This window comes from Mytilus edulis, chromosome 4 (genome assembly GCF_963676685.1).
Source record: "Mytilus edulis chromosome 4, xbMytEdul2.2, whole genome shotgun sequence".
Lineage (NCBI taxonomy): Eukaryota > Metazoa > Mollusca > Bivalvia > Mytilida > Mytilidae > Mytilus > Mytilus edulis.
The window spans coordinates 97,134,662-97,152,495 of NC_092347.1; the positions used below are offsets into that span (position 1 = coordinate 97,134,662).

The 17,834-nt window shown below is 31.5% G+C and overlaps 1 protein-coding gene across 2 annotated transcripts; it reads left to right on the forward strand.

The window, feature by feature from the left end:
* The first annotated feature begins 1,061 nt into the window (after positions 1 to 1,061).
* Positions 1,062 to 17,046, forward strand: LOC139521182 (short/branched chain specific acyl-CoA dehydrogenase, mitochondrial-like). 2 transcript variants are annotated; one of them, XM_071314501.1, is made up of 11 exons: positions 1,062 to 1,159; positions 5,143 to 5,305; positions 7,514 to 7,614; positions 8,328 to 8,534; positions 11,183 to 11,353; positions 13,287 to 13,412; positions 14,047 to 14,139; positions 14,738 to 14,827; positions 14,996 to 15,133; positions 15,490 to 15,589; positions 16,006 to 17,046. In XM_071314501.1, exons 1-11 carry the CDS (start codon positions 1,136 to 1,138, stop codon positions 16,074 to 16,076), a joined length of 1,284 nt encoding a protein of 427 aa, XP_071170602.1. In that variant the 5' UTR covers positions 1,062 to 1,135; the 3' UTR covers positions 16,077 to 17,046. The 2 variants fall into 2 exon arrangements, with proteins under 2 accessions (XP_071170602.1, XP_071170603.1); XM_071314502.1 differs by having other exon boundaries at positions 1,112 to 1,215; positions 5,082 to 5,305.
* The last annotated feature ends 788 nt before the right edge of the window (positions 17,047 to 17,834 follow it).

Genomic DNA, 17,834 nt, shown 5'->3' on the forward strand with positions numbered 1-17,834 from the left:
GTAGGTATTACTGTTTGTGTTCGTTAGGGGGTATTATTTAACCATAATAGAACCAGTCTAACAGAATTGCTAAAAATCATGACTTTGGATTTAGTAACATGGTAATATTAACTTCCAGTCCCCAATTATTGCAATAGATCTGTAGTTTATCAAGACATTCTTGTAGACCCCTATAGGAGTTTCAGAAAGCAAAATAAGATCATCTGCACACATCAGACAATTAAGTTTTCTATTATTTAGTTTAACAGGAAAGCAATCCTCATCAAATATATCTGGAATATCATTAACAAAAATGTTGTATAAGATGGGACTTAAATTATCTCCCTGTCTCACTAAAAAGTGTCAGTTACATGATTGGGGTCAATTTTCACTGACAGAATAAATTTTTACTATATATATCTTTAACAACATTATACTACATATGACTGATGTGTAGTATAACAAAATCAGGGGTCTATATTTAAAAAAAAGATGAAAAAATACAAAATTAAAACTAGTGAATGCAAATTTTACAACATAACGTAACTTCAGATATGTTGTATGAATACCAAAGAAGCAACACTATGAATCCACCTATTCGCCAGAAGCTTTTTGGGGTGTTTATTGTAAATAATGTAACATTTCAACTTATTGTTACTTATCCAATGTGTCTTTTTCCATTCCATACGATATTCCTATAGTTATTAGTTTTGACTCTATTATTATTTTCCACAATAGAGGGTCAAAATTTACATTTGCAGTTGTCCTCCATTCGTTTTATGTGTTTGAGCTTTTGATTTTGATAATGGACTGTCCGTTTTGAATTTTCCTTGGAGTTCAATATCTTTGCTATTTAACTTTTGTAAATTACTTTTGTATCAGCCATCAGAGGGGCCTTCGCACCCTTTGTTTATCTTGTACTCTTTTCGGTAATAGACCCGATTTGAATTTCGCAAAATTTATAAAATACGAACTTCAAATTAACCATATTATTCATTATATTTTGACATATTTATCAATATTACTTATTTAGGTTACACATAAACCGGTTTAATACACACTAATAAACAAGGTGCCATCCTATAACATGTTTTTTTTTTAAATTTGTAAGTGAAATCGTTTTGTTCAAACTGATTTGATTTCGAAAATTAGAATCATGGCGTCTTTAAAGTCCGTCTCGGTAAGAAAGTTATGTAAACTTGAAAATTATGTTTGTTTGTATATTCTATGAGACCCGTTATTACTGGGATACCTTCTTTTTTGTCTGTTCAAGATATTTCTTATGAGAGGGTATGCCGTCTAATATGAATAGATTTTTAAATGACCCTTTGGCTTTATTTGATTTTGGTTATGTAAATTATTTCATATTTGTTTTCAGAATCTCTAAACAGCTACATCGTTATCACCAATTATATCTTACAAATTACATAGCGGAACAGCATTACAATTAAATAATGATTCCTGGAAAAAACATAGTCATAAAGCATAAAAGATGTATTTAAAGTCGGTTATACATATAACAATACAACATAAGCTCTGTAGTGTTTTTATCCGACATACATATAAGACAAGCACAATACATAAAACACATAAAACATGCATAATAAATAATGTTATCAAGCACAACAATTAATTAGCACAATTAAAGCATATAAGCAATCATAAAATGCAGATAAACTAACATTCATGCAGTAGCAAATATAGTCTTTAGTCTTTAGTAAGTGTCCCAAATGACACTGTAAACACTTGTGTACGTTTCCTCTTTTGTAGTTTCTTCACATATGTAATGTTCACTCATGTACTTAATTGAAATGGTGGCTGCTGCTTAAAAAATTTTGACTTAATTTTGATATAGATTTATAGTGTTTTTTGCTGAATAGTGTTTTTGAATCTACCAGACTCCGTTAAATAATTTTCCAGATGGCACAATATCTCATTTCGATTGTCTCTATTAATGTCTTCTTCATCGATTCCTAATAAGGTGTCTAAATCCATGTGTATATTTCCTGTAATAAAGTAAATAGATGTTCTCATCCTCTCTCTAGCCTCCTCATAGTTAGAACAATGTAAAAGGTAGTGTTCTACAGTTTCTGGCTCTCCACAGGAACAGTTTTTGTCTGATGATGGTATAATTTTGGATTTATAATCATTTAGATCACAATAACCTGTTCTCAAACTAGTAGTAATTGAAAAAGACCATTTGGATGGTAAATCTTTTGGTATTTTCTGACAGACATTTTGATGATAGTTGTAATAATTTCTGCCACGTTGACTTGATTCCCATTGGTTCTGCCATTTTCTTAAAACACTTTCTCTTGCTGCACGTTTTATATCCTGCCTGGTTACTTCTGATGGTTCTTCTATTTTTTCAGCTTCTTTAGCTCCTTTTTTGGCCAGTGAATCAGCAATGTCATTTCCTTGGATATCAGCATGACCAGGTGTCTAAAAAAAGCACTAAAAGTAATTCAAGCATTAAGAACACAAAATAAAAAAAAAATTATGCCAAATAATTTAAAAGCCAGAGTATACATGATAAATAAATAAACTGATCGACAGCTCATTCAGATCTGCAGGAGGAACACTGACACGAACTGCCCTCCCAATTACCAACCAAACTTTTAAACTGACCCAATGGCATTTCGTCCCTCATTTTATTTGGCAGTTCGTTCCAGAGTTTGGCTCCTGCATATCTAAATGAGTGTAGCCCATGGGTAGTTGTCCTTACCCTGGGAACATCTGCTATGTTGTTATTTCTAAAAGAGTAATCACATTTTTTAATTTCAATAATATAAGTTCATGTAGATATAATGGACATTGTTTATTAATAACTTTATATACCTCTATTGCTATCATTCTAATTCTTCTGATTTCTAAGCTTGGTAATTTTGATTTAATTAATAGTTGTTGATAGGTACTACAATAGTCTTCATGTATAAATCTTAGGGCACACTCCTGTATTTGCTCTATTTTTCTGGTGTTACAATCACCACAGAAGTGCCATATTACAGGACAATAATTAAAATTTGACATTATAAATGAATAATATATAGTAAGTCTACCTAATTTTGTTAAATTTTTACCAATACGTTTAAGTACATGTACATGTAATTGTCTTGATGCCTTTTTACAAATATTGGAAATATGAGCATCAAACTTAAGTTGATAATCAATTGTTACACCCAATAATTTTACTTCTTTTTCACAATGTATAATATTACCATCTAAATTAAATGAAATGTTTTTATTTTCAGTTTTCTTGCCTATGGCTATTGCCTGAAATTTGTCAGGGTTGGCCTTCATATGATTTAAACTGAACCAATTTATTAGCTCTAAGCTTTCTTTTTTCTAAAATATTTACCACAGTGTCTATATCAGAGTGTGAATATGATAAAGTATTGTCATCTGCATAATTATACAATGAACTGTTTGAAACAAAATGAAAAATGTCATTCAAGAAAATACATGTAGAGGGGTAATATTATCCCTCTATAGAGGGGTATTTTTGTTTAGACTGGATTTAAATCAAAATAGGGCATAATGGCATTCTCTACTTATTATGGCAGTAACCTGGAACAGTTGATGCACCAATTGATGTACTTAATTTAATATGCACATGCCCAGTTTGATGCTTATCTGACTAATCTGTTGGATTTTGTTAAGTTGTTTTCTTCTTGATTATATACATGACATTATTTGTCACCGGACGTCAGTCAAATATCAATCCATTAATCAAAACGAAACATTGAGTTAGTTTGTATGATGCTGCCTGTTAGGAAAGACAACACAATGAACAAAAAAAAAATGCGAAAGAGATAAGAATCAAGTATTTATATCCCTGGAATAGTGCAAATTTGGTATGGTTTCCAATTTATATAGCTATTCAGTATTGCATCTAATTCTTAAATGAGTTAAGATATAAAATTTCTTTTTAAACACTTTGAAAACGTTCTGATAAAGCTTGATGTATGAATAAAATTCAGTGTGAGGTATACGTCAGTGTGACAGAAACCCCCAAACTCTAAATATATCTCAAGTAACAATAGACAGTATTGGTGTCTATACAAAATGTAATCACCCCGAATTATATATAGGAGAATGACACCTTTCTTATGTTTCCTTAATTTAACAGAGGTCACAGATCATGGAGTTGCTCAGATCTGATGGGATATGATTTTAAAAACTGCTATAAACATATAATTAACGAACCAGAATTTACCTACCCCCTGCTCATAAACAGAGAAGTGGGAGTATTAATTTCGAGCAGGAAAACCCTTCACTTTTATTTCTAAACATACACTATGCACACAGAGAGTACTGATTCTCATACTCTAAACACTTGGTGTCACACTAAAATACTAAAATTACAATGTACTCCAGCAACACTTTCTAAATCTTGGGAGTAAATTTGGTAGCTCATCTGTGACAGTTGAAGATGTTCCATCGGCTGGTTTTAAATTTTCTTACATGTACCATCATGACCATCCTACATGTACAAAAATGTATCTGAAGTATCAGATTGCAAATATGGCACTGCAATGTACATGTATTTGCCCTCTCTATTTGGAAAAATTCTGTCTACTGACACCTGTTTTTCTTCTTCTAATTTGACTATAAACAGTTTAATCAAAAACACAGCCCAACCTACATTTGTACAACTATTGAAATTACAAGAAGTACAGACAGAAACTAAAAAAAAGTACAAAAAATACTACAATCTTTAATCTTGAAGATTTGTAATCTTCAATCATGCATGTAAGAATTTTTTCAATACTAAAACAGTATATCTGAAGTAAAAAAAGAAAAGTAAAGTTTATATTGGTCAGGTGCAACTTATGAGCATCAAGCTCATTCATAGAGCACCAATCAAAATCCTTTATTTGTTGCATGTTTTTATAGTATAAAGTATATAATCAGGCTTTTAGGAATGTTGAGTCCGAAGAGAATTACAAAATAATGGAGTTAACTTATTCAAATATACATGATATATATATATGTATATTTTTGTAGCTGCCATGCTCTGGGAGTTTTTTTCATGTTTTTCAGTCACTTCTAAGAAGAGCTGTCCAACAGTGTCCCAGAGGATGGAGCCAAAGATTGTACAGTAAATGTATATTTTTGTAGCTGCCATGCTCTGAGAGTTTTACATGTATTCATGTTTTTCAGTCACTTCTAAGAAGAGCTGTCAAACAGTGTCCAAGAGGATGGAGCCAAAGATTGTACAGCATGTCAGCTTCAGGTCACAAAGTTCCATCTTCACATGGAGGTGAACAAAGAAATCTGCCAGTTGACTTGTTGTCTGACGAAGAAAAGATGATGAAGGAAACAGGTTTGTATTTCATTGTACATGGTCCGAGGACACAGTTATTGTCCTTTAGTTTTCATTGTACATGGTCTGAGGACACAGTTATCGTCCTTTAGTTTTCATTGTACATGGTCTGAGGACACAGTTATCGTCCTTTAGTTTTCATTGTACATGGTCTGAGGACACAGTTATCGTCCTTTAGTTTTCATTGTACATGGTCCAAAGACACAGTTATCGTCCTTTAGTTTTCATTGTACATGGTCTGAGGACACAGTTATCGTCCTTTAGTTTTCATTGTACATGGTCTGAGGACACAGTTATCGTCCTTTAGTTTTCATTGTACATGGTCCAAAGACACAGTTATCGTCCTTTAGTTTTCATTGTTTACGAATATAGTCCCTAGTGTGAACAGTGTATAACTCGCATTTTTTATTTGATACACTTTCCCAATTTATTTCTTGATATTTAATGCATAAAATATTAAGTAGGGGGATGAAATTACATGTTAGTACAAATGATTGCTGAATCTTTATGTTAAGTAGTGAAATGGTCCAGTTAAAAAAATACAAATTTTATTACGTCTGAAGCTTTCAAACTGAATTTTACACCCCCTTAACACAGAATTTTCAATATTTTGAGTCAGAGCTGGTAGACGTTTCTATAATTTTGATATTATTTGCACCACTAGTAGTACACTACACTGTAAAAATCTTTTTGAGAAAGAGCAGGTGCGTTTTTTTTAATTTGAATTTATTGTCTAATAGAAATGCACTAGGAAATAACTGTGTTCTCTGGCCACATGCATGTCTGACTCTCTAAATAAAAAAATAATCAGTCAATTAAAAAAGCAAATGGCAATCTTTCACTCACTAATAAAAATAAAATTAAAATGTTCCTTCCTGTCAAAATCTTAGGTCATAATAACTTTACAAACTTTTTTTGAATTTTGTTGAATTTCAGCATTAACTAAAATTGACATCATTGAAACTGTCTTAATGTCACAAGCTACATCATGTAAAATATATATCATGACTTATTCCAATCAAATGAAAGTTAGACCCCAAGCTCTGGTGTCTTATTTGCATCAGAAATATTTGTGTATTTGGGTTGCAGTCTCATCGAAATATACTCCAGATTTCCTTCATTCATATTTTAAAAACAAAACAATGGTATATCAATTTTAAATTATGAGACAGGAGAGTTTGACTCTTTGTTGATGCAATATGCATAAAATATATTGCAAAATATTCAACACCAGAAGTGGGTGTTGCTCACTTATGTTCTTTGTTTTTTTTATAGTAAGTAAGTAAATAGTTTATTATAGACAATCCAATATACATCATCATATACAATATAAAAACCTTTAAACCATATTAGATCCCTGCCTTTAAGACATATGAGACACTTTCATCCTTTTCAAACTAAAAAATATATACTATAATTTAAAATAAATATTTTAAATAATAAAACTTTTCATGATACTAAAAATTCTAAAATATTATTTCATGTCTACCTGTGCGAATTTCAAACGCGCAATTTTACACCAGTACCCATACCCTCCTTCCTTGATGGGTGCATTTTACATAGACAAATATAATCGTATACATGGTATAATATAATCAAAATGAGGATGTTAATTTGATGTATGCCTTTTTGTGCTTCTTCGTTACATTTGTTGTTTTTATAGTGATTAAGATGATAACACAATGTTGACTGCTGTACCCCTATTTTTGACATTTTTACCTATTATGTCTGTTTGTTTTGTTCACGCATCGGTGACTCGGTGACTATATAATGGAATTTGATACGACTGTCATACAAGTGAGAGGTTTAGCTAGCTATAAAACCAGGTTCAATCCACCATTTTCTACATTTGAAAATGCCTGTACCAAGTCAGGAATATGACAGTTCTTGTCCATTCGTTTTTGATGCGTTTTGTTATTTGATTTTGCCATGTGATTATGGACTTTCCGAATTGATTTTCCTCTGAGTTCAGTATTTTTGTGATTTTACTTTTTAAGTTCATTTATACAATCAATAAAGATTAAAAATTTACAGATTTATCTTCCTACGTTTAAACATAAGATGCAATGTCTCGACTAATAAAAGCATGATCACATTTCATAATAAAATCAAATTTTCATCAGATTTAAAAGCATTAAAAGTATTGTTCAGAACATTAATATAATTAAAAAGTTCTTTTCTTATATCTGAGTAAAAATTTATATTTAGTGGCTAAAATGGCAGCAGAAAAGATCCAACCTTTGGTCAGAGAGATGGATGCAAACAGTCATTTGGACTCATCAGTGCTTCAAGCTTTGTTTGATAATGGGGTAATTGTAAAACATATGTATACATGATTCCAGATTTTCACTTTATGTTCAAAAACTTTTGAATAAAATTGAGAATGAAAATGGGGAATGTGCCAAAGAGACAACAACCCGACCATAGAGCAGACAACAGCAGAAGGTCACCAACAGGTCTTCAATGCAACGAAAAATTCACGCACCCGGAGGCGCCCTTCAGCTGGCCCCTAAACAAATATTTACTAGTTCAGTGATAATGAATGCCATACTAAACTCCAAATTGTACACAAGAAACTAAAAGTTAAATTAATACAAGACTAACAAAGGCAAGAGGCTCCTGACTTGGGACAAGAGGCGGGGGTAAACATGTTTGTGTGATCTCAACCCTCCCCCTATACCACTAGCCAATGCAGAAAAGTAAATGTATGTTTTTACGTACATCATTTTTTTTGTACATGTATGTAAGTATGGTCTTTAAAGCTTAATTTGGGTTGGTATGTGCTGCCGCATAATGTGCATTTAAGATTTTAATAAAAATGGTAATGTAAACAGTGCACCACTTTTATATGCCTACTACATGTACATTTAAGAGGGCATGAAGCTAAAAGAATTCAGTTATTTACCGCACATGTGTATATGAAATAGAAAAAAAATTATTGCATGATCTTGAATGGATTGTATCCAGTTGATTTACAATTGAACAATTTTGACCTTATATTATTTTCATCTTTACATTGTAGCTGATGGGTATAGAAATAGACCCAGAGTATGGAGGCACTGGTTCAACATTTTTTATAGCCAATCTGATTATAGAGGAATTAGCTAAAGTGGATGCCTCAGTCAGTGTATTAGTAGATGTACATAATACATTGATAAACAACTTGATACAAAAATTGGGGACACAGGAACAGAAAGACAGATATCTTCCTCGACTTGCAACTGACACTGTAGGTTATTATATGTTTTGTTTATGACCACAATAGTGTAACATCACAACATAGAAAGTCACACTATAAAATATCAATTGTAATGGCTTTACTCAATAAAAAGACATATTAACACAAACATGAATGTACATTTATACACTGAAGGAAAAATTTTGATCCATGACACAATGTAAATACAAAATCAATAAAATAAGGGGTAGATATATTAAGTAATTTCAAAAAAACTACTACAACTTTGAATAGTATGCCGCCAAATTAAATAATATACACAGGTAAATGAAAATAATTTTGTACAGTGTGGGAGAACGGAAATATTTTTTACAAAATATAAATGAATGCCAAGGCTGAAAAAGGGATATATAAAAAAGAAGATGTGGTATGATTGCCAGTGAGACAACAATTCACATGCTTATGCAGCGTCATCAATACATGCTTTATTTACGCTATTGTTTTATGGATAAACTATTGTTTTATGGATAAAACAAATTGTTGACAAATTATGGAGGTCGTTTCAAGATTTGTTGTTCATAGTACGACAACAGGAGTGAAAATGTAAAGTCATACTAAACAATAATGAAAGCTGGTATATATTAAAAATATACAGACGAGATATAACATTAAATAACAAAAAAGCATTACAAATTGTATCAACAGGTCAAATTAACATGAAAAATGATTTGAGAGTACTCACAGTTACTTAAAGCTAGTTAAAATTGAGACTACATTTGTAATTAGATATAGGAAGATGCAGTGTGAGTGCCAATGAGACAACTCTTTATCCAAATAACAGTAAACCATTAGGCCAACTAAAATTAATTAGTAGATTTTCATCCAAAGTTTTGAAAAAAATGGGGCGGGTGGGAGGATTTTATTTTTTAAATTTTATTCAATTTGAAACCTTCTTGTGGGTGAACTTCATATATATGCAAGTGTTATAATTACAAACTTTAGCTTATACCATGTAAATGTTTAAACATGTAGAAAGAATCGTACATAATTCTTGAATAAACATCTCTGATTTGCAACGCGGACTGTTCTACATGCAATTGCTACTTTAGAAACATATTTTCAGCAAACAGTAAAACCATGGAGAAATTCTCTATTCATTTGACTACCAACTCCAAATTTAGTTTGCTCTCTAAGCGATGGTTTGTAGTCCCCATAAACTTATGCAAATGCAATGGTATGCAGCACAAGTATTATGAATGAAATGAACATTCAAACAAGTGCTGCAAGGAATAGTAAAGTTGGCACTTTTAAGATTCTCAAGTTATGCAAGAAGTGACGCATATATAATTACATTGTAAATGGTATTTTGTGTTTTTAAACAAAAACAATAGCCATAGGTAAATCTAAGGGTTTTCTAGTGACACAATGTGTATGTTTGCCGACTTTTTGAATCCTTTTTTTTTCTACCAATTTGTTCCACGATTCTTGCACTTTGGAAATCATTCACAGCCCAAATTTGCTTACACAAATTCAATGTATTATTAAATAAATCCACAATTTTCTGATGAAAGAAATCATAAGTTCCAATTTGTGACATACCGCGATTTGCGTTGGACACAGCGTATTTAATACTCGTAACCGGAATGTTTCATGCCCTTCTGGTAATCTTTCTATATTCTCCGTAGATGATACTGTCATCATTGAGCAGCAGATTTTGTCAACATAATCGTTTTAAAGTACTCGAAACAAGAAATATGAAAACCGAAATTTTATAAGCAGGAAGTTCGAATGAAACGAAATTATTGACGGTTACTGGTAACAGAAATGAACAAAATCCAGAAATCGTAAATTTTGCACAATAAAAAAAATCGAGGCGGGATGATTTCAGAGGGGCGGGCGGGGATGAAAATCTATCAATTAATTTTAATTGGCCTTATAGGTCAATGTACGGCCTTCAATGTACTTTATATGAATATTATAAAGACATAAGAATAGTAAGATAGGCAGATGTTAGATTAGGAGACAATAATAGAAAAAAACACATGTTTTCAGGAAACAAATTGTAGATTTCAAATAGACAGTATCTACATTGTCAATTATATATATCTAGTGTTATTCTGCCTGTTTCTAGGCAAGTTAGAATATTATAAGAATATCTTAGACATTGATTTATAGATCTTGTTTTTATCCTGCAATCACCATTAATAAAGCAAAGTGAATTATGATTAATTATGATGGGTAGAAAGATGATTGTTTAATTTTCCACTTATTATGTATCATGATGTCACAATGATAGCTTGGTGATTAGCCTAGTAAAAAAATTGTGTATGATTGCTCAAAGAAAGGTAGCATGACTTACATGTATTGCTAAATTTAATTGTACTCCATGATTTATACAAGGCAATATTTTTTGCTGAGTTGCGACATTCAAATGTAGTCGAATCTCAACCTTAATTATGATGTTTAGTATTATAGATTTTAACATTTAAGTTTTATTGGATGAGCTGTAAACAGTATCTTTGCCTCTTTAGACAATGCTCAATAAAGCACAGAAGATTCCTGATGATTTTGATGTTTCCCGATCATTGTCTTAATTTTTATATATGCTCTGGATTTTTAACTGTTTACAGGTTATACCAGAGATGCCTAATTATTAGCCTTTATGTTTTAAATTTATGGCACAATTTTTGTTTAAACAGGTTGGTAGTTTTTGTTTATCTGAGACAGAATCAGGGTCTGATGCTTTTGCAATGAAAACCTCAGCAGTTAAAAATGGAGATTACTATACAATAAATGGAACAAAGATCTGGATAACTAATGCTGAACATGCTGGCTTGTTTATGGTCATGGCTAATGCTGACCCTACAAAGGTAGGTCTGGATAACTAATGCTGAACATGCTGGCTTATTTATGGTCATGGCTAATGCTGACCCTACAAAGGTAGGTCTGGATAACTAATGCTGAACATGCTGGCTTATTTATGGTCATGTCTAATGCTGACCCTACAAAGGTAGGTCTGGATAACTAATGCTGAACATGCTGGCTTATTTATGGTCATGTCTAATGCTGACCCTACAAAGGTAGGTCTGGATAACTAATGCTGAACATGCTGGCTTATTTATGGTCATGTCTAATGCTGACCCTACAAAGGTAGGTCTGGATAACTAATGCTGAACATGCTGGCTTATTTATGGTCATGTCTAATGCTGACCCTACAAAGGTAGGTCTGGATAACTAATGCTGAACATGCTGGCTTATTTATGGTCATGTCTAATGCAGACCCTACAAAGGTAGGTCTGGATAACTAATGCTGAACATGCTGGCTTATTTATGGTCATGTCTAATGCTGACCCTACAAAGGTAGGTCTGGATAACTAATGCTGAACATGCTGGCTTATTTATGGTCATGTCTAATGCAGACCCTGCAAACATGACAAAGGTATTATAAACAAAGATCTGGATAACTATTGCTGAACATGCTGGCTTGTTTATGGCCATGGCTAATGCAGACCCTACAAAGGTATTTATAAACAAAAGTAGGTATTCTGGAGCCTGTAATTCAGTGGTTGTGGTTTGTTTATGTGTTACATATTTGTTTTTTGTTCATTTTTGTCGAGCCTTCGACTTTAGTCGAAAAGGCGAGACTAAGCGATCCTACATTCCGTCGTCGTCAGTGTCGTCGTCGGCGTCGTCCACAAATATTCACTCTGTGGTTAAAGTTTTTGAAATTTTAATAACTTTCTTAAACTATACTGCCTTTCTACCAAACTTGGACAGAAGCTTGTTTATGATCATAAGATAGTATCCAGATGTAAATTTTGTAAAAATAAAATTCCATTTTTTCTGTATTTTACTTATAAATGGACTTAGTTTTTCTGCGGGGAAACATTACATTCACTCTGTGGTTAAAGTTTTTAAAGTTTTAATAACTTTCCTAAACTATCCTTGGTTTGTACCAAACTTGGACAGAAGCTTGTTTATGATCATAAGATAGTATCCAGAAGTAAATTTTGTAAAAAGATAACTCCATTTTTTTACTGTATTTTATTACTTTTAAATGGACTTAGATTTTCTTCCAGTTAACATTACATACAGTCTGCAGTTAAAGTTTTCAAAACATTTATTAGATTCATTAACTATCCCTAAATTTTTTACCAAACTTGGACAGAAGCTTCTTACAATCATAAGATAGTATCAAGAGGAATATTTTTATTGATTTTTTTCCTCATTTTTGTTGAGCCTGCGATTTACAGCAAAAGTAGGCGAGACACTGGGTTCCGCGGAACCCTTACAAATTTTTTGTACATAAATAAGGCTGTTAGTTTTCTCGTTTGAATTGTTTTACATTGTCATATCGGGGCCTTTTATAGCGACTATGCGGTATGGTCTTTGCTCATTGTTGAAGGCCGTATGGTGACCTATAGTTGTTAATGTCTGTGTCATTTTGGTCTCTTGTGGACGGTTGTCTCATTGGCAATCATATCACATCTTTTTTTTTATAACAACTAATGCTGAATATGCTGGCTTATTTATGATCATGGCTAATGCAGACCCTACAAAGGTAGAGATAAAATACTATTATTCATCTGCCATCAGAAATATAGTCTTTTTATTCCCCCAATTGTTTGATATAAAATTGATTAAATAACAAATAGTTTAAAATTACTATTGAATTTCTTTGCAAAACCAATTACAGTACATGTACAAATGACTGATTATATAAGCAAATTTGAAACCAATTTTATTTTCAAAATTCCTAATAGTGTGATTCCTTATTTTTATCACGATTTACGTTTGTTTCAGGGTTATAAAGGAATAACCACATTTCTTGTTGACCGAGATACTGAAGGTTTATCTCTTGGTAAGAAGGAAGACAAACTTGGTATTAGAGCAAGTAGCACATGTCCTGTTCATTTTGATAATGTAAAGGTAAATATATATATTCATTCAAAGTTGTCAAACCTGGGAAGGTGAAAATTAAAGTTTACAATGTCACATTAATAATATACATAAGTAATTAAACTATAGAAGATGTAAGCTATTGAACCCTTTTAAAAAGGTAACCATCTGGCTTTAACCAATGAGAAAAACAAACACCATCAAGTAATATTAAAGCTTCCTGCACATGACTAAATATAGGCAACCACCAACAAACACTGAATTTTAGCCCCTGACATACATAATGTGTCTGGGATAATACTTGTAACAGCCCAATTCCCTGCCCTAACCGAGTACAGTGTTGTTACAGCAAATATAGTATAAAACAACCGGTTAAAATCAGTTAGAAAAGGCTTAACTTATCAAATCAAAACAAAGTACAAAAAACATAATTTTTTCAATCCGCTAAGTACATTAAACACCAAATCATGATAATATACAGGTATCATGTTATGTTAATTTATCAGAGGATGATGTGTTCTTGTCACAATAGTAACTTGTTCAGATAGCAATGGTATCTATGCTGGAAAGTGTTCCATTTAAGCCTTTGTAATTCTATGTTTATAAATATGCAAAATACTTTCAGTATTACTAATCATGTAGCTGTAACATGTTATATTTACAGGTTCCAGCCAGTAATGTTTTAGGACAGGTTGGAATGGGATACAGATATGCTATTGAGATATTAAATGAAGGAAGAATTGGTATTGCTTCTCAGGTCTGTTAAACTTTTTTAGGTTAAGGTAAAAAGTAACACTGGTCAGTAATAAGCATCAAAAGTTTTATTTTTTGTAAACTCTTCATAAGTTGCCTTATTCTGCGTCTTTTTGGATGTGCATATATAAGGTTTTACTAGTAAATAATTTCACAAATATATGAATTAAAAGAGACATTGGTTACTGTGCATTCAGGAATACTTGTATGTTCGTGGATATTTAATTTTGTGGTTTTGTTAAGGTCTGCATACAAGTCAATAGAAAATTTGTCATTAGTTGAACATTTAATTTCGTAGTTTAGCTATACCCACGAAATCAACGAAAATTGGTATCCAACGAATATAACAGAATCCACAGTATATGACAGGAAGACCGTAAAACATTATAGTAATGTCTTGAGTTCATCATGCAGTCTTCATCAAAAGTCAAGTGTGAATATCTCAAACTGAAAATTGCCCAGCGTCTGAAAAATTATAGATGAATTAATAGAGACTATTAAAGTCCTACCAGCACCACCAGTACTGACATAAAACACTTAGAATTGGAAAAAAAACCAACCACTGCCAATATATATATTTATATTTTGTTATCTCTTTACAGATGTTAGGGCTTGCAGAAGGATGCTTTAATAACACAGTTCCATACACTAAAGAGAGGAAACAGTTTGGAAGAAGAATCTGGGACTTTCAGGTAATATTTAAAAGATCTAAATTATTAAAACAGTAATTTATGTATCAGCAAAATATTATGAAAAATCTATGGATTTAAAATTGGAGATTTCATGATTTTAAGAGAAATTATATATTTGCTTTTGGCACACTCAACTCATCATCATTGTACTATAATTATGATTTACAGGCAATGCAGCACCAGATAGCTCATGTTGCCACTCAGATTGAGGCTTGTCGTCTGCTGGTGTATAATGCTGCAAGAAGGAAAGAAGCAGGAGAACCATTTGTTAAGGAAGCAGCAATGGCAAAACTTTATGCTTCAGAGGTATTTAATATCGACTTTAAAACTATTGAATATCTTCCCTTCTTTTCCATGTTTTCTAGATCAGCTATAATAGTAGTAATGCATATTTGATTTGATGTGCCTATAGAAACACTCAACTATATATCTGAAACAAAGAGAGTTTCAAGTTTGTTTTTAACAACAATGATTTTACTGTTGTATATTTTTTTTAAGGATTTTGCATATACAGAGACATAGTTTTAAACATTTTAGAAAAATTTGAGTTTTTAGGAAAACATTATCATGATTTGTGAAACAATTGTATAATTGTGTATCCTTATAAGAAAAAGCAGTGTGTTTACTTTTGTTAATATTAATCTTTATTGATGATTTAACAGGTTGCCTCCTTAACAACAACAAAGTGTATTGAGTGGATGGGTGGTGTTGGATTTACAAAAGATTACCCCATAGAAAAATATTACAGAGACTGTAAAATAGGTAATATACATACTCATATTTATACTAGGTTTTTTATTGAACATTTTCTCTTATCTTAATTTATTTTCTCTACTGGCCTGAACAAAAAGACAAATGCCAGCTTTTATCACTCTTGTAACTGCATTCTCATGTCATATTAAACAAGTTGGACAATATTGCAATAATGAATTTCACATTTTAGTCTATCCTTCAAAATGCACAATGATAAATGTACGCAATTATTTCTTATTTTGCAGAAGCACAGTTATAATTCTACAACAGATGATTCAACATTTGAACATTTTTTATCTGAGTATTTACGCCATTTGTAAAAATTTCTTTATCTTTTAATATAGTTTCTAGATAAGTATTTTCTATCATAAAGGGTATCTTGTACAAGGGAGACATTTTTTTATTATCTGCATTCTGTTTTTTAGGTACAATATATGAAGGAACGTCAAACATTCAGTTGAACACTATTGCTAAATGTATTGAAGCTGAATCTTGATGGGATTGTGAACATTACATTGAAGTTTTCCATCAGATATGTATCAAGACACAGTGATTTTGTGTTACAGAAAAAAGACTGGGGCTGCTGAATCTCTTAAATAAAGTAAAACTGTGATATGTATGTGTGTGTGTAATGTTACAGTCAACCTATTTCAATGTGTGTCAAAAGCAAAAAAGCTGTGAATTTGCTAGAAAGACTGTGAATTAACTGTAATATTTGTTGACTTCACATTGAAGGGGAAAGTAGTAATTATATTTTAATCAAATCATGGAATATGTCAAGTAAAGGATGAAAGACTAACAAGCAAGGACTCTTATAATTTATGGACAGAGTTCATGCTAAAATAGCTTTGTGGCTGTATATTTTTTTTTATATAACATGAAATAAGGTGTGTTTATTTATTGTGGTATTTATTGTTTTTCCTTTATAAACAAAATATTCTAGATTTTTATAGAAAAAGACATTTATTCTCATTATCCTCAAAATATGGTAGATGTATTTAAGGTAAATGATAACCTTGTAAAAAGGTTGTTTTTATCAAAATTGGAACAAAATATCTCAGGAAAAAATATATAAGAATTTGTATAAAAACATGAAGTATAACCAAGCTGTTGTGTTTACTTCAATCAAGTCTACTAAAGTTTTTGCCTTGGTTTGCAGGGATATCAACTTGTAAAAAGTTTAATTAAGGCCATCAAATTCTAGTCAAATTTCAGTTGTATAATGATTAGTTTATGGGTATAAATTTTCTTTTATTTGTAGAATTTATAAACAAATTCATGATGCATTATTAAAGTATTCACATTTCTATGGAGATTTTAATTTATGATTATTGAATATATAGTAGGGAATATAAGGCATTTTTAATTAATGATCATTTGTTATTGTATGTGTGAATTTTTAATGTCGTTATATTTTTCACTGAATCATGTATTTGACTAAAAACTAAATAAAAGAGTTATAAAGTTTCATTATATTTTTGAAATTAGGGGAATAGTTTTTACCAGCGCAGCAAAAGGCAAAAGCAGATATGATAATTATGGAACTTGGTTGACCCATCTGTCTAAAAGATACACTTGGTCTGAAGCTTCATAATGTTGAGTTGTACATGTTTATCAAATTTTACATAGGCAGTGCAGCCACTTCCTGTTTGTTGATAGTGTGAAATTTTACAACATTCATCGTACAAAGAAAATTTGTTGTCCTAAGTTTTCTTGCCTTTGAGAAGGGGATTTATCAGATATGTCTCAGTAACATGTTACCTCAATCATTTACATGAAGCAACACATGTTCAGACTAGATATTAGTCTTTTAAAAGCAACCCTTTGTTCAACTAAAAGTTTCATCACAATTTGGTCTTTTTAATAAAATTGAGAATGGAAATGGGGAATGTGTCAAAGAGACAACAACCCGACCAAATAAAAAACAACAGCAGAGGGTCACCAACAGGTCTTCAATGTAGCGAGACTACTGAATAATAAACCTCAAATTAAAAAAAATAAAGCATATGTTTTTTATAACTCAATGGATAGTTTTCATTATAAAACTTATATACATATACTTTTTTCTGAAGAAAATTCTTAAATTTGTTCATATTTAGAAGAAGTTTACTTTATTTTCATTGCTTCCTTCCAGGAAGCAATTCCCAGACATATTTTCTGTATGCACAGTGGCCTCAGTATGACCCATCTCGTAAAAATCCGATGATCGCAATATGCATGGATGTCCTTAAAATAGACTATTGTACATGTTAAA

Coding starts and splice junctions, on each gene's coding strand:
- LOC139521182 (XM_071314501.1), top strand. CDS start 1,136: ATGGCGTCTTTAAAGTCCGTCTCG. Junction 8,535..11,182: donor CTCGACTTGCAACTGACACT/GTAGGTTATTAT, acceptor TTGTTTAAACAG/GTTGGTAGTTTTTGTTTATC. Junction 13,413..14,046: donor TTCATTTTGATAATGTAAAG/GTAAATATATAT, acceptor TTATATTTACAG/GTTCCAGCCAGTAATGTTTT.